Source organism: Coptis chinensis, chromosome 6, assembly GCF_015680905.1.
Source record: "Coptis chinensis isolate HL-2020 chromosome 6, ASM1568090v1, whole genome shotgun sequence".
Classification (NCBI taxonomy): Eukaryota; Viridiplantae; Streptophyta; class Magnoliopsida; order Ranunculales; family Ranunculaceae; genus Coptis; species Coptis chinensis.
The window spans coordinates 93442229-93462946 of record NC_141461.1 but is presented as its reverse complement, the minus strand read 5'-3'; the positions used below and the strand labels follow the sequence as shown (position 1 = coordinate 93462946).

Genomic DNA, 20718 nt, shown 5'->3' with positions numbered 1-20718 from the left:
CATGATGCAATTGGAAGCTAAGGAGGACCGTGTTGTAGGTTTCTATCAAATGCACATTGAGAACATGTTGTATTGATGATTTGCCGGAAGCCAGAAGGAAAAAGAAATGAGCAATTAGCAATTAGCAATAGCATGTAGAAAAACTTCAAAGCATAAGCAGAACTTCCTCAAAACAGTGACTTTAGCACAGATAACTTTGCGGAAAAAGGGAAATGTACGTTCATTTCACAAACATTACATGTACGTTCGTTTCACAAACATTACTCATATAGGAAACAAGAAGGTTGCAAAGCTTACAACCACACAACAAAAAGAACAAAAGATAATGACAAACCCACCGAAGCTGTTTAGATACAAAGAAAGCTGGAGAACTCCTTCAAACGGGTATGCGAAGTCTCTTCTATCTGCGTCCTATATCTTCTGTTTAACACTATGTTTTTTTTTCTCCCTCTCAAATCTCTCAATTCTATATAATATACCAAATGAAAGGGAGGAGAAAGAGGATGAGCACAGTATCTTTTTTGGTCTCGTCACACCTTTCTCCCCCATACTATCACTCTTATTAAACATAAACCTAACTTCATCTAAAACTCTAACGAAATCCACTCACATTAACGAAACCTTTCTGGACTGCACTTTGTATAACTGCACAATTCTAAAACTCTTAGATTACACCCCCAGAAAAACCAAGCAAATAAATCCTTGTCTTACTTTTGTGTTCCTTCCTCGATCTGTTTAAGCCAAGCTATAGGTAGAGACTGAGACAGTAGCCTGTGGGGCTGAGTGAATATATACGAACTCTAGACTTTGCCCAGCAGGTAAAGAATGAACCCATTCAGGAAATCCGTACGAGCCACGGGTCTTGGCAAGACCCCATATAGGACCATAAAGCTTTGATATAGTAAGCTGGAGGTTCTTCAGTGTCTTGGTAGACTTGTTGGTAACCGTGGTGGAGTATCTGTAATAAGTTCTTCCCTTTGCAATCCACGAGGCTGTCACCTTTTGAGTGATGGCAAAAGGACCATAAGAGTTGGCTGTTCATAAATCAGATTCAATGTAAGAATATGTAACCGGAATGCTCTTCATTATAAGAAATCAAAATGACAGATTAATAGTAATTACAAATTAAAGCACAGAGTATAGTTCTAAAATTTTGTATTTCATCGTACACTATCCTGAGCCATGTGAATCTGAAAACCAGTAATCTGCTAAATTTGTTCAAGGAGAAAGAGCAGTTAAAAGGATGAAAATACCTGGAGCCGGAATTACTTTGGGTTGTGGAACTGGTGTCAGCTTAGGTCGTGGCACAGGATTTGGTTGGCTGACGATTGGTTTAGGAGCAGGAAGTGCCACTACAAGAACAGGACATGATTTTAACATTCGAACGAAAAGAACTTGCAAGTACTCAGACTATGTATTGAAAATAAATAATCCAAAGAGAACGAAATATACCTGGAAGAAGCTGATTGTATCCGCTATGGCCTCCATGAAGTCGAGCCAATACGCCTAGAAGTGGAGCATTGTTGTAGGTTGCAGGTTCAGTCTGCTCATAATTGTCCCTCTCATCAGCAAAGTTGTCATAACCATCAGGCCCTCCAACAACGGCACCAGTTAGGAGATTTGGATCACTTGCTTTACGACTATACCAAGTAGCATAGCCTCCACGACAACTGACAAACGAGGGGTTAACCTTGATGGAAACAATAGATGAAGCTCGATGGTGAACTTGACGTGGGTAGTTGCTTCCATACCCCACCATGTAACTCGTTGCTCTTGGATTGTCTCCAAGAATGTAGTCGACCTGAGATTAATCAGTTTGACCAGTCATTTCCCCATAAATATTACATTCTAGAAGGCATGAGAATGCTCAAGAAAATGCCTAGGAGAATCTAAAGTACACGTTTAAAAGAGACTGTACCTGAGATTTGGCAAATGTGAGAAGCTCAGATGGAGAGGCAGTTCCGCTAGCACACTTGAGGCTTTTCCCAGCTGAAGTCAGATAGTCAGAGTAAACAGTAAGTAGGAACGACGAGCTTGTAACAAACTGCAAGTTGTTCCACCGTTGGCGGAAAAGAAGACCTCCAGGAGTCCTTTGGACGTTTCGGCTTCCCTTTCCAAGGCAAGAACACATGAAATACTCAGCTTTTTGCTGGAATTTTTCAAATACTGCTGATTCGGGGCCTGTCTTCCCTTGCATTAGGAACTGCAGGAATGAAATTGGTGAACTAGGAAACTCAGTAAACAGTAATCCTTAATAACTTGGATCATATATGCACAATGAACAATGAATATCATAAGCAGAAAGATCGAGCATGAAACTTAGTCCTTAGGAAAGGGATTCTGTGGTTATACCTTAGCAGCAAGAACTTGGGCACCAGCGTACTTCACGTCCCATCCAAACTCAGTCATGGACCAACCAGTCCCACCTAAAGCATCACCATTCTTTGCAAGGTAATTCAGGTAATATTCGTTGTTGGTTGCTTGATACATCCAGCCAGCAGCCCACAACAACTCGTCCTACAAAAACCAATAGCATTACCTATATCAGCAATTCATTCAAGCAGTGGAAACTAGTAAATGCTTTAGGATAAATGAGGACAACTTACCGCGTATCCACTGTAAGATCGGTAGTATTTCTGTGCAACTAGAATACTGCTGTCATATTTACCTCTGTATTTGTCGGCAAAATAGAATAGCTGAAAGTAAATAACAAACAGAAATTAGATAATGAAGTAATGAACAAAACAAATTCATGTGCACATACTATAACAATCCTTTCTTCATAACTCAATTCAAAATGGTTCCACATCGATCAGGATTTTTTGTAATGTTACATTATTATCATGTTAAACTTGAAAACTTATAGTACATTTTGTTTTGAATTGTTAGAATACTCAAAAGGGAGTCAAAACGTTTTCTACACATTTTTCATATTCCCACAGAGATATAAACCATTACTTAAATAAAACTCTTAAAAACTTTCCTCAATACTAATACTATTAAGTTGGATCACTCTGAAAAATTGAAACGATTCTTAGATAAGATGTACCACTTAATAAAGCTAGAGTCCAATTTCAGTAAAATGTGATTGCCTGATTGGCAAGATTGTACTTTTCCTTTTTAGCCATACTCTTTCTATCGTGTAGGCAAACTAATAAACCAGTTACACTTTGTCATACACTCATATGGATATAACTCTACCACGCAACCCAAGGATCTTTTGAATACACCATATCCATTAATTTTGTATTTATTCCTTCGTTTTCCAAGTATGAGCTCAAACATCAGACCGTTAGGAACATCCCAAAATCTTGCCGATGGACCACACTAGCCAGGCTCATCGTCTTGTATTTTCACACAAATTGATAATTATATTTTATTCTATCACCTTTTCAATTTTCGAAGTTGTTTAACAAAATTTTGTGCACTCGCGGAAAAATGGTACAGTTAAGGATGCACAAAATACAAGCATACACCATATACAAAATGTGCAAATTTCAATTTTTAAAATAAGGAGCAATCGCTGCTCACAACGTTATATTATTATTATATTACCCTAACACAAGGGTGGTTTTGGTAAAATCCACAATTGAAAAGTATGTGAGACATTTCATGTGTTGTTGTACACTCCTACGGCCCATCAAAAATGTTTCCACATGGTCAGAGTAAACACCTAGCACCTTAAACGGATCTGGAACTGACGGTCCAGATCTAAACACAGAGATAGACATTAACTCAATCGTACGGCCCAAATTAATGAGCCGACACAAACAGAAAAGTACCCATGATACTCGGCGATAAAGTTCAGTCTCTCCACGTTAGATAAAACAAATGAAGCATGTTAACGTGCGCCTAAAGGCAACAATAACCACAAACTACAATAACTTCACCTGGCCCACAAATTGACTAAGTCATATTATCAAAATACCCTTTAAGCTAAATAAGCACACCACAGATACTAAATAGCATGATATAGCCGAACCTGCTCAGCATGTTTAAGTAGTTCATTAGCATAAGCTGGATTATGGTGTCGGAAAACAAGCGACGCGGCCGCCATTGCTGCTGCAGATTCACCGGCAAGGTCAGACCCAGGGTTGCTTGGATCAAGTTTGTAGGCGCGGCGATCAGTAGTCATGTCCTCGGGCCTTTGCCAGCAGTAATGATCAGTGTTTCCATCACCAACCTAAATAAAACAATTAACAGTTAAGCACTTACGTTTATAAGATTAGAGAAAAGGACATTAGCATAATTCAGTTAAGCACTATAGCTAATTAGCTAACCAAACTATATTGTCCTTTATCCACAGACACAAATATTTTCAAAACATAGGTTATGAATATGAAAGCAACAATTACATTGACTAAAAGAGAAAAAACAAATATCAAAAGTACGTACGAACTTTATGAACTAAGCAAAATGGTCTACTAATGTTAATAACACTAATAAAGCAAAACAAATAAGTTTTTTAACCAAAAAATAAATGGGACCTCGAGTTAAAAACCATAGATTTCTAGATTTATTTAAGAATTAAAAATGATATTTGGAAAGAAAACAAATGAAAGAAATTAAACTTTTCTTTACCTCTCCATATAAAACATTAGGTTCAGGGTGAGCTTTGATAAGGTAATCAGTACCCCATTTTACAGCTTCTATGGCATGTTCAAGTTCTCCACTTTCAGCCATTTGTTTTCCATATTCAACAATACTCCATGACATCATTGTTATAGTGAATGCCATTGGAAGTCCAAATTTCACATTGTCCCCTGCATCATAATACCCTCCCACTAAATCCACCTACAAAACAAACAAACAAACAAACAAATCAATACAACTAAGTTAATAAACTTTTAGAACTTCACATAAGTAAAAATGTATGATTAGAAGTACTAAGGATGGAAAATAAGATTACCCCACTAGCTTTTCCATCTTGAAGGCCAGAATTAGATCTCCATTTAACTCTTTGAGTACTAGGAAGATAACCAGACCTTTGAGCTTCAAAGAAGAGAATGCTATTACTTAATGCTTGACCATAATCATGACCAGCAAGAGTATAAGGAAGACAAAGAAGTAACACATACAGAACAACAGAAATTGATTGTTGAAGCTTCATTATGAAAAAAGAAACAGAGACAACCCAAATGCAGAAAACAAACTATAGAGACAGATCTAGAAAAGAAGCCCACCAATTCTTCTTCCTAAAATGTACACTTAATGTGAAGATAATAACTGGGGGAAATGGAAATGTGGCTTGGTTTATCAGCTAAAACTTCTGAAAAACCTACCAAAAAACAGAGGAGAGTAAAGTCTCTTTGAGAGAGTGAAGAGAATGAAGAAATGGGAATGGCTTGAACTCACTATATATTGATGAGGTCCCAAGAGGCCTGAAACTTGGCAGGGATTATTAAATGCTTTTTGGTTTTTACACTAATTCCTTACTCTTTCAAATTATATGTTATTTTAATTTTAACTGTTCTTTATTTTATTTGTTGTGACTAAATTTCACTGAGTGGATAAAAATCATAAAATCACCCAAACAATGTGATAATGCATAGTTTATCACGCACAGTGTAAATGTGCGATTACACAACATAAATTGTGTACAAGATTATAGCAATTACACCCCACAAATAATGTGTGAATACATTGATCATGGACATTTAGATGGGGCTACTTTCTCAACTTTGTTTGTATGCAATGGAGAGCCACGGAGATTGATCAGGGATCTTGTTTGCTAATAATTTAGACAATTTCTGAAATTTAGACCAGTCGAAATCAAATGAGACATTGGTTTTTTTGTGCTTCTCGCCTCCTAGTTGTAGGATTGGGTCCTGTTACAATGGTTTATTTGTGCCAAGTAGTAAAAAGCCAAAAAATATATTTTGATATCTCTGAGACCTTGCTCACCTTAAGTCTTGAACTAACCTAAACAATTTTATGGAAACTAATGCCACTATTTTCTTAGATAATTTTTATTTTCTCAAACTTTAGGGAAATTTTGGGCTTTTGGTGGTTAATCACTTAATCCTGTCCAGAGTCCAGACTATGAATTTTTAGTTTGTTTCTTCTTTTTGGTGGAGGCACTCATGTGGAAATGTGGAATAACCACTCTTTTTAACTTTAGCTTTGAAAGGACCCAAAAACGGTTGAGAATCAAAGAGGAGACAGTGCCATGTGGGGGGATTTCTACCTTTCTACTGAGTAAGGTCGGTGCCTGTGTTCAACAGATTTGTCCGTAGAATTTACTTTAAAAGTTTAAAGAAATTTAATATTTATTTTGTTTCAATTCATTAAAATTTCTATTTATCTACTTTAGAAGCTTGAGCCAGGAAGCTCACTGGAGAAAGAAAGAATGGTTCAGCATATGAGTCAACAATTGCAGCACTGCGCTACTGTCTTTTACTCTGTTATATGTTCCCATCTTAATTGTCTTAATTACCCTTGAAACAATCTGCAAAACCAAGCTTCTCCATTAGACTTTAGCTCATTTAAATGTGAACACGTCAAGCTTTCTCACCGAGTAGCGTTCAATTTCCAATTTTGTTATGGGAAAGAAAAGAAGGAAAATTTGTTTTGGAATGAAAAATGGACAGATTTAAATATCAATTCAGTATAAAGCAATACTTGTTTTAAAGAAAAAAATAATAATGCACGGGAAAGTATTGCTTGAGGAGAAACTAATTGTTATTTTCGTATGGGTTGTTAGATTATCTCCAATCCCATACTTCTTCCTTAATATTGGTTTTTTATGTTGATTTTGCTTGGGAAAAAAACACGAAACTAAAGGTCAATCCTACTCTTTCATCTATTATCTCTATTAGTTACCCAAAAAAAACTATTATCTCTGTTCTTTTCATTTTCTTGATCAATAAAACGAATCATGACTTCAAGTGTCACGCCCATTAGTTCTGTTCTTCTTTTATACTGAAGAATAATGTGGTTTGTATTTTGTTCCACCTTGTTTTGACAACTCTACTTTTAAAACTTAAAAGAACGGTGTTCTATTTCTCTTGTTTGTTTGTTTGTTTTTTTTTTTTTTTATCAAAATAAAAATGACAAATGACAAATTTGAAAATATTCGATGTTCTTTCGAGGAAATACATATAAACTCATTTTCCACTGTGACGTACAGATGGTAAAAGCTAATCACAGATCTGGAGTTATGTAAAAAGTTCAAAGAGAGGGACTCTGAGTAAAACGGGATTATCTGCGCTATAAACGCTGATAAAATCTCCACTCTCCAGTGCCGCTACACACCATGAAAAATGAACGTACTTTTGTGCTATGATGCTGTCATTGTCTGCATATCAAGTATTGAATTATATTAAGTGCTAGGGCCTAGGAGTACATAATTGGACATTAGTTTTCGACCAAGGCACTGAAGTTTATTTGCTTTCAAGTTTCAACATGGCATGCATAATTTTTTATCATTTCCAAAATTAGTCTGTCGCAAACTCATGATCAAAAGATTGCGGCATTTTCCATTTTTTCTTTGATTATTTTTATTTAGAAAAGCAAAAACATAAGAGATATTTGGATTGGAAACACTGGTTTAATACACCAGATCAGCAAAGGCCACTGCTAACTGTGATCTGATTTTGGAGAAGATATGGAAACCCTACAACCGGACAAATAGCAATTACTCTTACCCAATTTCTAACCAAATTATTTAAAATGCCAACCAGGAACCACCGACATGATATTTGTGTGTAATTCCATTCGAAACTATGGATTTCCCCTACCTTCATCCAATAACACATTCTTGCCTGTTTTTTCATCATTTCGAAACTAGTTGTTAGCTGAATTTCACTTCACCACAACAAAGATACTAGTTTCGCAAAATTGAGTGGTTGACTGGTTGCTGACTTGATGTGCACCAGGAATGCATCATGGACCAAAAGCAGTTAAATTGCAGCTCTAAATCCGATTACACAAAATCATGCTCCTATTTTAAACTAGTAAAACAAATAAGCCAAAAAGTGGACCCAAGAGGGACTTTATTCCCAACCGTAATCAACGGCCACAGCCGAAATCAAGGAGCAATTTCGAATTTTAAATGAAAAAGAATTTTCAAAAGTCAAATCGGCAACCTCCGTGATGACCGGATAGCACCGGTGTTGTTACAGCGACGAATCCACCGAAAACCAACCCCCTTCTCCTCTTTTTCTTGTACGGTAAATGAGAACCCCTAAAACTGTAAAATATGTTTTGTGCTATGTTCTGGTCACACTTGCATGGAAACCGACCTAACTATGATTGCCACGTTCGGAATAATTTGAAGGCACATGGTATTTGAATGTTTGGTCTATAGACTATAGTTTAGTTGTGCTGTTTTGCAAACATCAAAGTCAGCTTGTCTCATTGAGTTAATGAGTTCTCAGTCCACACATATATTATGTTAATATATTTTTCGTTGAGAATTTTATTTTTATAAAAAAATAAGAATGTATAAACAGTTAAACACTGATTTTGTGGAAGAGTTCCTCGAATCACGAAATTGTCTGGTGTTTGAGCGGCGCAAAACTAGAAAAATGTTTGTGCAACTGCGAAATTAGATAATTCAAAGAGAGAATTTTAGTGAAATGTGTTTTCAGATTATCGAATTTTCATAACTTGAAAATGGAAAAAAAAAATGGAGAAAAAAGAATTTTATTACAGAATAATAGAAAATTTCTTCTTCTTTTTTTCGATAATCTTGCTATAGCAGATCAACAAAGGCACTAAGCTGAACTTAGCAATTTAGCATGCCTGTGCACCAAAAGGTTGGACATCGAATTTATATTAGAGTAGTGGGACTTAAATGTGGTAGAAGTTGGGATTTAGGATGTGGACTGGATCAGTCTACAATTACCTCAACCCTCACTACTGAATAAAGAACTTTGGCCCCAAAATTGATTCTCATCTAACATTCTTTTTCAAAGTGGAACCTGTTTGGTTGAGCCGTTGAGGATTGTGTCTTGAGTCTTGACTACGGAGATTTTCAGACCCAAAAAAACAATGGAATTGTACCTTCTCAGGATAGAGCACTTTGCACTTTCTCTTTACTCTTTGCAAATAGTTGGACTGCTTTTTCTTCCATTCATATTGCCGCATGGAGGCATAGGGATGCAGAATCTCAAAACAACCATTTCATACGAAAAGAATCATATTACGGTTTTGTGTACCCTGTGTTCCCAAGTCTTCCAAGTTTCAACTCTTTAAATCTTTAATGTGGTGGAAATAATCACGGTGAATTTATGGATCGTACGTTGAATAAAACATCATTCCATTCTAGCCTGTTGAAAATGGCATAGATGTTTTACTCTCATTTTAGACGTGGTCTCCTACACAAAAAGTAGTTTTGACAAAATCACAGTTACATTTATACCCTTCGTCCTCTCTCTCTCCTTATTTTCTCTCACGAACCCTCTTTTTCACCGCTTTTTCTGTCTATTCTAGTTTAACACTTTTCAAAGACTTGTGTTTTCTTCTAACCCACTAAGAAGGTTTTACATATGTTGTCATACCATTAAAAAAAAAACATATGTTGTCATAGGAAAACGTTCGTATCCTCTTCTAAAAATGGACTACTTATTTCCATCACTAAGGTGATGGTGGTGACCACTATACAATAGTTTGAAGTAATAGGAGATTGTAGCCTGCAAAGTAGATTTCAAGATATCAGCTTCCCCTTTTCTTAGCTATCTCATTCAAGATGTATTCTGCCAATTAAAAAATCATAACCCACTAACAATTATGTGAAGTTGATGAGATTGGTTACTAAAAATCGTAATGTAGATGAGATTGGTTACTATGAATTTGATTTGTAGATTATTTGTCATTTAATGTTTGTGTTTGGCGTGATGACAAGTACTTATATGCTTCGATGAGCTATTCCTCCAACTATACACTATTATTCAATATAATGTCTTAATTCCTTGTTATGTTGTTTCTATGTTCATTTTCAGAATAAATTTCTACAACAGTAATCTTATATATAAAGTGGATACCAAATTTCTCAATTAGTTCCCGTATTCCCGGTTTTATACCAAAGTTTTTAATGGGAAGGGTACCGGAAAGTTAGACAGCCACTTTTTTTTTGTTCTTCATTGAAAGGGTAAATGGGTAATGTAAAGCATTCCCACGAGTATAAAACTCAACGTCTTCAGAAACAGAGACACCGTTTTTCCCAATTAAAAAAAAAAAATAAACCATTCGTTCTTCTTCTCCGTTCTTGAAACAATAACCCGACGCACCGTTTCGCTAATTTTTTCATGAATAAACGATAATTCACTTTCTTTTCGTCTCTCTTCGTCCATAACACTACCGGTGAAGAAACAAATACTCTATTCAAATTTTCTGATTTTGATTTGCAAGCAATCGCAGAAAAAACATTTTTTTTCGCGAAGAGGTTCTTTCCTCCCGTTTCTCTGTGTCTTCTTCACCACCTTCATCTTCTAAATGATTTTTTGTTGTTTGAGAAAAGCATGATAAGATTTAGCTGCCTTAACATATAAGATTTCCTATTTTTGTATTTTGGGGTCTAATGATTTTGTCAAACACAAGTTGGCAAAAAGAATAATGCTTCATTACAATGTCAATCGAATTGGGATTATGGGCTTCTTTAAGGTATGCTTAGAAGAACTTGCTTTGGTAGGTTTCGTTCCTTCATGTACTTTTGTTTGAGAGTACTCATGCTTTAGATTCCTGTGTTTCCACAGTTTACAACTTTGGTTTGGTACAATTTATTTCGCCTTTTTCCAAGGCTTATTTAAGTGCTTTTTACTTTTACAGTCTACACTTCGTTATATGTTGTCTTGCAATAGGGTGACTTTATAACTTAGACATTTCTTTGCTTATTGTTTTTTTTCCTTTCATTCTTGACTCATCATATGGTTACTAATAACTAATTAAGTTATTAAGTTATATAATAATGCATTCTTGCGCTGTTGATGGTACAAGCCTAGATAAAGGAGGATGGAAATAAAGAGTTATACTGATGTTGTATAACATACTATATTATATTACTATTCCACCGCAGCTTTCCCGAGGTCTACTAACTTAGGAAAATATGCCTTTTTACAGGTGTTCATAGTAATTGTGGGGAATGTATTTATCATATTTGTTATTGTGGGGAATGTATTTATCATATTTGTACATATTATTGTACATAGGGTATAAATGAGTTATTCAATGAACCTAATATTTGTTTATCCTAACACTGGAAAATGCCCAGTTCTTTTCATCCCACAAGCGCTTTTAATAGATCTCATGAGTAGAACCATGCTTATATCCATGTGTTCCTGCAAGAGTTGTTTACATGTTTGTAGTAGTCAAGTTTTGTTTAGAGTTTAGGTGACTAACTTCATTTAACATATTGACTTTGAATGCCTCCAAACTAATGTTATGGCTGTGAATGGTCTCAAGGGGCATGTATATATTCCGAATAGAAACTCCATATTTTCTCGAGTCCCCTATGATCTTATGCCGTCAAAGAAACTTATTGAAAGGTCCAGGACCTGCTTATGACACACATGTTACATTGGGATTTTAATGCCTAACACAAATCTTATAAAACACTCGTTTGAAGGAGAGAAAACCGGCTAATGATTTTAAGAAAATCAATGGCAGAATCGTTATCTTCAAAAGAACCATTAGGATTCGTTCTTGCTTTAATCCTTTTCTGTTCCGCACAATAGTTCCTGAATCATGATAGTGTCCCCTGCTACTCAGGTAAAGTCGTGAAGTGTGAGGAGCTACCTATTTCATACTTACGATTTACTACTTAGAGATGTTTTGCAAATTACTTTAGCCTGGTGTTAGTTGAGCAATCTGTATGAAGGCTTGATACACTTTCCTTTGTTGTCAATTGTCATTTGATGTAGTATTTTGTTCGTTTTATCTCCAAAAAGCTCACATGGTCTTTTCCACTGCATTGTTTTCATGCACTAGACTCCCAATGAAAAACCTATATGGTTCAAGTCCTCAACTGCGATAAAAAAAAAAGGTGTTAACATTGAACTCGAGTAACATGTCTCTGGTTGAGCATTTTAGTAGCTCCCTAAGACAGTGATCTCTGAACCGGGTCATGCCTCATTCATAAATCAATGGAGCACTCATCCATGTTGTAGGACTTACCGTACGCTGAATTTTGAATGTTTTTTGGTGTTATGGGTAATCAATTAGCATCTTTTTAATAACAAAAAAATTATTGTTGTACTCTGATTGTAGTATAAAATAGTATAAAAGCTCTTCCATGTCATGCACTAGATCTTTGTGCCTAGGAGGATTATATCTAGCGGAAGAGCTTTGGTGGAAATGATTGAAGTCGACAAAACAGTTAAATTAGGCAGAGCATTTCAATTGCAATTGCTTATGTGTTTTGCAAGCATGGACTTATGGATAAAGCCTCCAAGGAATTCAAGGAAGGGGACTACAATATCTGCAAACCGAATGCAATAACTCATTGTCATTTCACATGAAGTGGGGTGAATGGAAGAAACCTTGATGACATGGAAGGTGGGGATGGATCATAATATTACAACCATTGTTAACATCTTAATAGATCTACTGATCTACACAAGGTTGATTCACTAGAAAGAAGTTTCTTCAATTGTCCTCTTTCTAATTTCAGTATTTTATCTAAGTGATTACAGATAACATGACTTATTTTCAGTACATTTACTTTCTATTGGTTTGGTAGCATTCTATCGTTCTACTTATAAATTTCTTTATTTCTACAGTGATAGCAATCATTGTACATTTGCGCGCCTTATCAATTATTAATAGTGTTCTCCTTAGTTCAACGATCATTTACCAAGGTATGTATGACACAGTACATAATTTATGTTTAATTTCATTTTTAGTTTCTTCCTTTTGTTGTGAATGATTTTATTGCGCTAGCTCCATGAATATTTTCGTCTCTGGGAATCTACCAGTCTTTTGTGGATTACGTGTTTTCAAGTTACATGTTTCATGTTGTCATAAGACATCTCTTTCCATCTCCAAAAAAAAAATCCTCTTGCACTATGGGTGCATTCCATTGAAGGGGTCAGATTAGTGTTCAGACTATCAGATATTAGTGTTTAATTTACTTTTTCAGTTTAACCTATAGACAAATGGTGTTATGTAAATCTTACAAATTTTCAGATATCCAATTGTTGTTTCATTTCAATTAGCTTCAAAGTTTAATCCACTTTCACTCGCCCTCTTTTAGTTCTTTCCTACCATTTTTATGTGGGTTTGACCGTTTGACTAGGAACAAACTTAAAATTTATCAACTTCTGATCTTGGTTAAGTGTTTTCATTTCCTGTATTGACTGCATTCTTTTTTGGTTTTGTTCGTTATGGTTCCGGTTGCGTATAATGCAATTCTAAGGATGACTTTTTTTCTTCCCAGAACAATCGTTCCAATGTATTTTTTTAGTTAAAGTCACTGATTCTCTAGGTGTCAAGATGATGTAGAATGGACAAGAGGATCAGAGTTAATGTTACAATTCCCATTGGTTTATTGAGAATTTTTAGTTTTATTTACTCCTAAGTATGTGGTATTTTCCCAACATAAGTTGCCGTCTGAAATCTGAATGCATTAAAATTCATACATGTCAAGATAATTTCTCAAGTTTTAAATGTATGTTATTCTCTTATTTCAGTTTTAAATGTATGTTATTCTCTCATCAATCGTATCCTGCCGTTACAATCTTTCCGAAAGAGGTATCATTCTTTTCCCATCTACCCTTTTGCTTAACAGTTTCATTGCTTCTTAATCCCCGATGTACATCGTCATTGAAATCAGCATTTTTGTGGACGTAAATTAGTTCTAATATGACTCTTCTTTTTAAAGGATTATTATAGTTAGTTAGTGAGTTTTTTTTTTTTTTTTATGCATTTTATGTTTAATGCATCATTATAGATGTAAACTAATCACCATGGATAGCCTTGGACAAAATGTAAACTTGGATAGCATAAATTGACAGCACAGATATAAAATTAATGTTTGTCGCTGGGCTTCAATACTTCTTCTGTAGAAAAAAATTAGTAGTGATCCTTTTGATGTTGGATTTGATGTGACCGTAAGGAAAGTATTTTTGGGGGTTCATAGTCACTTACTGAACCTGTATATAGAGACTAATAAGAAGTCTATATTGTAACTAAACAAGAAGTACAGTCCATAGTAAATAAAGTAATGTACTGATGTTTCTCACTCTTTTTGACCCTCATACGCAAGTTTAGTTTTCCTCCATTGCTTTCGTTTTAATATATGTACATCCACTACACCAAAACTACCATTTTCTAACAGTGCTAATTTTACATCAGTAACGGTTATATATGTTACCAGCTTTATCACGGAAATATCCGTTAGTAAATAAAACAATCGTTAGAAAATATCGCAAATAATAATTTTAATAATTTTGATTAACTTGGTCACGGTTAGTGCGGTATTGTATAACGTTTGTATCCGTGAGTAAAGTAATAAACCAATTAAAGAAATAGCGAAAAGGAAAGAAAAGAAAGAAGCGGGCAATTTTTGGGTAGGCACCCATCTCCCCCTTTTGATTCTCTCTCTCTCTCATTGTAAACCCTAGCTAACAGTTAGAACAATGAATTTCATCGCTCCCCGGTAAACTCTCTCTCTCAATTGACCGAAATGGAAATCCGTCGATCTCGGATTTCGCTGTAATTAGAATCTGGATCTCGATCGAGCAACTAGTTCCAGCAGGAGGTTGGCGCATCTTGTTAGGCATGGAGAAGCATTATTAAAGGCTATTCCCAATTGCAGCAGCAGATTAGGTAAGCTCCCTCTCGTTCTCTTTTCTATCCGTGTTTTTCAAATTTGGTATCTGGTGGTTTAATTTCTTATTTTTTGTTCCAAGGTTTTTTAAAGAGTGATTTTTCTCCAAGTGATTTTTAAATTATTAAGAGAAGACTTTTAGTAAACTATCATGTGTTTTCGATTATAAATTCCTTTCCTTTTTCCTTTATCTCATATTTGTAGTGTTTACTTATTGAAGGGTGTTTGTCTACTGGTTTTGCAATAGTTTCCCTGTTGCGGCTAAGTCTAACTTTGACGTAAAAGTTAAATCTTTATTGGTTTAACAACCGGGTTAGAGCTTCTTTGTCTTTGTTTTGATGTATCATGTGTATATTAGACTTTAATGACTTTGTTTCCTTAACAAAATGAATGAGGTTTTTTTGTGATATTCCGGTTAGGGAAAAACAGTGAAGAGAATTATTAGAACATTATAATCATGACAAAGATAAAAATAGTGAAGAGAATTATTAGAACATTATAATCATGACAAAGAAAATCTGTTTATATGTTACGAGGTTATGAGAGTCTCAAGGAATACGCCCTTAATAAACATTTGATGGTTGATTTTATTTTATACTTTTGTGGCTATAAATTGAACATGTGTTGGCTGGTCTTCCCCATGTTGGGCCGGTTTATATGTTATATATGCACCTAAGACTCTAAGGCACCATGAATATCCTAATGAATATACCCCTTATTAAACAATTAAGTGGCTTTATTTTCTACTTTCCAGTGGGTCAACATGACTGCAAAGAGCTGATCCACTGCTTTACCCATCCATTTAATACAACTAGAGGTGTTGTTTCAAGAAATTAACTACATGAGTAGCATTTTTGTGCATTTTCAGGTTGTGCGGGGCTCACATCTAACATTGTAGACTGTATTGCAAGGAGGAGCTTCTCGCCATCTTCTCAATGGCTGATATAGTGACTCCAAGTTTGAAGGAGGTTACTAGGTGGTGTGAGTTAGGACATAGTAGGTAATGTCTATATTGACATGGTACACTTGATAGTCTTGAAACTTCATGATCCAATTTCTTCTAATTTTAACTTGGTAGTTGCATCTCAAAAGTTTCCCAAGAGATTTGGGAACTCTCAAATAAGGTTTTTGTGAGGTGTCATAAAACAAAGGTTCCAAAGAAAATCGGTTTAAGTGAAATCCTTGATGCAAGTTATGGTCCTTCATTGCCTGGATTAGTAGCAAATCGAAATGGGGATTAGATGTGACATTGACTGATAACTCAACCAGATCATAGGAAGAGTAACACTTGTTTCAAAGAGTAATATCTGAGTTGATAATTTTTGCTATCTATATATTGGTGTATATTATTGTATTCAAAGTATGTTTTAATCGGCAATTCCTTTTAAAATTGCATTAAGAGTAAAATTTTATGATCTTGGAGGCTTGGTTTGAGCATAGTTTAGGACATACATATATAGAATTTGGGAATATGAATAACCTCAAAAAATTATTAGAATGACAGTTTGTCCCGTTATTTTGTTATATTTTTATCTTTTTTTTTATTGAAAGATGTCTTTATCTTCCCCGTGAATAGAACCTCTTTGTTATTCTATGCCTCTAACAATTGCCCTACTCTATATACCTCCATCATATATGGCTTCATTTTCTTTTCTTCCCAGATTGGATCACTTCTTGCCAAATAGACACTAATTAAATTACCGATGTTTTTTCGAATTCCCCTGGCGTCTCCATGGTAAAGATACAATCACAGCCTTAAATTATTTCCCTTTCCCTTTTTGAGTCTGTGTTAGTTGTGCGCAAATTTTAGACTTCAAGGGTGACTAACTGACCATCCTCCACTTTGTTGAGCCTTAGTGTTGAGTTTAGGCATGTACTAATTACTGGCTTTCCAGTTCGATTTATTTGCATGTTATTGTGTCAGTTGTTAGTGTCTGAAATCCTTACTCCATGAATGTTTCGTTTGCTCTACAGAGTTTGGTCGAAGAAAATGGACAAGATTGGTCACAAGACATAATTTCTGCCATCTTTCTCATAGTAATGGAGGTTTCATATCTCACATATTCTATTAAGGTAACATATATGTTTCCATATAGCGAATGTCATTGTAGAGTCAACCTTGTGTATGTGTATTTCTTATGCATTTCGTCTGCCCATCTTTCTTTTGCATCTTAGTGTTTCGTTTCTTAGTAAGTGGTGAGTCACAAAGGAGCTAGTGTGGATTTCCCTCGTAGTGTATTAATGCACCTTCAAAGTAAATTACTTAGTAAGTCGAATTAGAAATTAGAGATCTCGTGAATTCTAGTGTGAGGTTGGTTGTTTATTTTCACTCAAGTTATATTGGTTGTACATGCCTTCTTCTTTGGAAGTTAAAACTTGATAGAGGTATTTGGAAGTTCTCTACTTAATATCTTATCATTTGCAAGCTTAGTTATATTAAATATGGGGTTCCTGAATGGAAGTGGGTAGTTTGTTGTAGAAAAAGGATTCTCTTGTTGGAGCTGAATTGGATATTTTAATATTGAATTAATCTTTGGTGCTAATATAATGATAGTACTCATGGGTTTGGAGTACAATAGGGACAATATGCCAAGGCTTTAGATATGACACAGAAATTTCCTTACACTTACAGAATGATTACTCAAGGGTATTTAGGTTTCTTAATTAAGTGGTCAGATAGCCTTAAATATGTTTTGGTTTGCAAAAGACAAATGTGTAGTTCTTGGGTTCGTTAGAAATCGATACCCTACTGAACTTGCTCTTGGGGGGGGGGGGGTTTGTTTAATATATTTTCTTAGCTTATGCAGATATTGTATACTGTTGCATGCAACTTCTTGTACATAGTATCTTGTTCTTGCTTCTTTGGACCATCTTCACATTAGTTAACTCTGTCATTTCTTTTATATTCACCGAAGTGACTAGCAAATGCATCCAAGAGCTTAGGTATGCGTTTTCATAACTTGGCTATTCCCTTTTTTTTTCGATAACTAATGAAATTTGTGTACTTAGGTGGCTTCCGCTTGATGTTGCAAGGATATGAGGACGCCATTGGCTTGAACCGTTGCTCTCACCCAGTTCTAGTTCAGACATACTGACATTTGCACCGTCAAATAATCCTTCCTTTCCTCTCTTGAATGTGGTTAATATAGCAAGGTATTTCACAGACTTTCACATTTACCTTCGATATAGATATGTCCGCTAAAAGTGGCTTAAAAAATTGGTCCGTATTTATTTGTACCTGAGTTTCTTTCTGAATGGGCACACACAAAATACACCTTGAACTATAAGCATAAAACCTGATAGGCGCTGAGTTTTACGGATTTAAAGATTTTGTTGGACTGGTCTATGCAGAGTGTGGGTTGCAATCCTTTACCTCCTGTGAAGTGATGTTTGTGATGTCCGCCTGTCTAGAGAGCATGCAATTTGTAGTAGGGAAGGTATTTGTTATATTCTCTCCTGTCATCTTATTACTAATCCCTCCTTTTTGTTGCTATTTATTCACCTAGCTCCTTCTACATGTTTGAGATTAGCAAGAATACCATTATGTATTGAAACTATACAACTAGAACCTATATGCCTATTATGTTGTACGGACTAGTATTTTGGTTGTGTTGTGATTGTTAGGGGTTGGTTTTGTGTTGGGTTCTTTTCAGAAACTACAATGCAAGTACTCATGGGTTAAGTTGGAGTATAATGGTGACAATATGCGAGGCTTTAGATATGATGCAGAAGTTTTCTTACTCTTACAAGAATGATTGCTCAAGGGTAGGTAAGTGGTCTTAAAACAGTTTTTTGCTTTGGCGTTTACCCAAATTGTATTGCCTATTGAGAGGTTGTTGCTTGTTGCCATTTTTTCGATTTCTCTCTTAAATGCTTTTTGAGGCCAAAAGCTATCCTTTGTGCAGGTTGTTGTTTTGCTGCAACTGTGGAGCCTTTTAAATGTGCTCTCGCTTCATTTCCTACTTAAACAAATCATTTTCTTTACTTGAAGATAATATGGAGGAATGTTGAAAGGCTAGATTATGAAACGTGACTTTGCTCGTTTATGTTTGTTTACATATGTCGTTGAAATGAATCAAGGAAGGAAGTAGGAAAACTTCTTTAGCTTTAGTTTTTATGTTTATGTAAATTGGGATTTGGGTGGATTGGAGGCTTTGTTTCTATGTAAATTGGGATTTGGATTGGTGGATTTGTTTCTATAAAGTTTAATTGGTTGGTTTTTCTTGTTATTCTTTTGTTGTTGTGGAGTGTGATATATTATGTAAGATGGAATAATCAGATCTGGGGCTAGAGCTATAAGTGCAGGGTGGAAACAATTTGATCCCGAAATTAATTTTTTTCCGTGTTTACAATTTAGTAACGGATATATCCGTGACATACCAAATCATTTTTCCCGCTAATTATTAGAAATGTAACAAATGCATCCGTTAGTGACTACAGCCCATAAACTTTTACTCACATTTATATCCGTTATAAAACGACTAATTTGATTGACATTTATCTGTTACAAATATTTATAGTAACGGATATATCCGTTAGTAAAATTAATTTTAGTAACGGATATATCCGTTAGTAATTTTTGCCTAAGTGACTGTAACACCCCAGAGCTAACGAATATAAGCGTTAGTAAAAATATAAGTAACAGTTATAACTGTTGGTAAACGCCTCTTTTGGTGTAGTGATCCTTGAGAGTAATATGTTGATTTTGTACTCTTATTTGTATTATGGTTACTGTTGACAGTATTATCATAATAATCTGTGTCGACTTCCTTTCAAAGAACTTCACCAGACTCTTTACAGGTCACCCTGACACCCTGACAGGACCTTTAAGGCTTATTGTTGACAATGATAGTGCCAAAGTAATGATAGCCCTATATGAGATCGAACTCGATCATTGGTTACCAACTGCCCTGAGGGTGAGAACAGATGTTGTATTATGTCCAACGTCCATGTTGTACGAAGTCTTAAGAAACTTTGCATTGTTCAGGAGATATTTGCTAAGAAGGTTATAACTGGCAATGTTGCATTTGAATTCTACGAAGGTTTCAAGTGTGGTGTTGCAATCTTTGTGCAGAACAAGTCCCTCTAGATTTTAGGCTCTCAGAACATCTCCGAGATGGAAAATGTTTGAAAATTGATTTAGCGCATGTCTAGATTGAATTGTATAATTGATTTACTTGGCATTTAAGACTGTTTTTGTTTCATTTGGTCAGGGGAAAAGGGAAATCCACTAACTCTGATAACAAGTACCTTTTGTGAATATGCAAGACTTAATGATTACAATAAGGAAAGAACAAGTTTACAATTACACATTTACACATATTTCTCCCATATTTCTTTGATGTTTTTGTATAATTGTAAATTATGCTACATTTATTTAGGAACTATTAATTAGTAAAAGCTTTGATTTATGCTCTTACTGTTATCATTAAAAGTCTCCAACACCTTTAAAATATTGTGGATCCTGTGATTCCTAGCATGGGGTTCAGTGGTTAATTGACAATAAAACTAGGAAGAACATTGTCGTGCATGGTTGTTATTGATGCCAGGTATCGATCGAAGAGGCATTACTTCTAACTAGCAATTGTCTTCGTTCATATCCATAGTAGTTTAATTGTTTGCAATCTAAGAGTGATGCGGAGACTGTGAAGAAAAATTATGTTTATGAGTTGTAGCAAACGAGGGTATGTCATATCATGTAGCCTTCATAGAGCTCATGTCAAGGCCAAAACTATTGCTCTGGAGCTCCTGAGGAAAATGCTTCTTTGAGGAGTCTAGCCATTTGCTGGGACATACATTCTCATGAAACTAGCTAGCAGAGTAGTTTTGGACTTGGCCTATGTTTTGGAGTTTTACAAAATCAAGTTACCTACTCGTGATAGAGAAAACACCTAACAATAAGGCATGAAAATTGAAGATTAGTTACATGTAATTTGTTGCACATTGTCAGC

General features: G+C 35.3%; 1 protein-coding gene and 1 long non-coding RNA gene across 3 annotated transcripts; one reads left to right on the top strand and one right to left on the bottom strand.

Annotated features, from left to right (window-relative positions):
• Nucleotides 1–163: 163 nt before the first annotated feature.
• GH9C2 (glycosyl hydrolase 9C2) lies at nucleotides 164–5244 on the bottom strand. The gene is made up of 9 exons (XM_086564182.1): nucleotides 4910–5244; nucleotides 4582–4794; nucleotides 3983–4183; nucleotides 2607–2696; nucleotides 2353–2517; nucleotides 1919–2203; nucleotides 1453–1801; nucleotides 1254–1352; nucleotides 164–1034 (listed from the first exon to the last, which is right to left on the bottom strand). The coding sequence occupies exons 1-9, from the start codon at nucleotides 5108–5110 to the stop codon at nucleotides 736–738; spliced, it is 1902 nt and encodes a 633-aa protein (XP_086420308.1). The 5' UTR covers nucleotides 5111–5244; the 3' UTR covers nucleotides 164–735.
• Nucleotides 5245–15697: 10453 nt separating this feature from the next.
• Nucleotides 15698–18167, top strand: LOC147495538 (uncharacterized). Of its 2 annotated transcripts, XR_015199908.1 has the most exons (4): nucleotides 15698–15767; nucleotides 16742–16840; nucleotides 17777–17920; nucleotides 18119–18167. It is a non-coding gene; the product is annotated as an uncharacterized LOC147495538 (long non-coding RNA). The 2 variants fall into 2 exon arrangements; XR_015199907.1 differs by lacking the exon at nucleotides 15698–15767 and having other exon boundaries at nucleotides 16508–16840.
• The last annotated feature ends 2551 nt before the right edge of the window (nucleotides 18168–20718 follow it).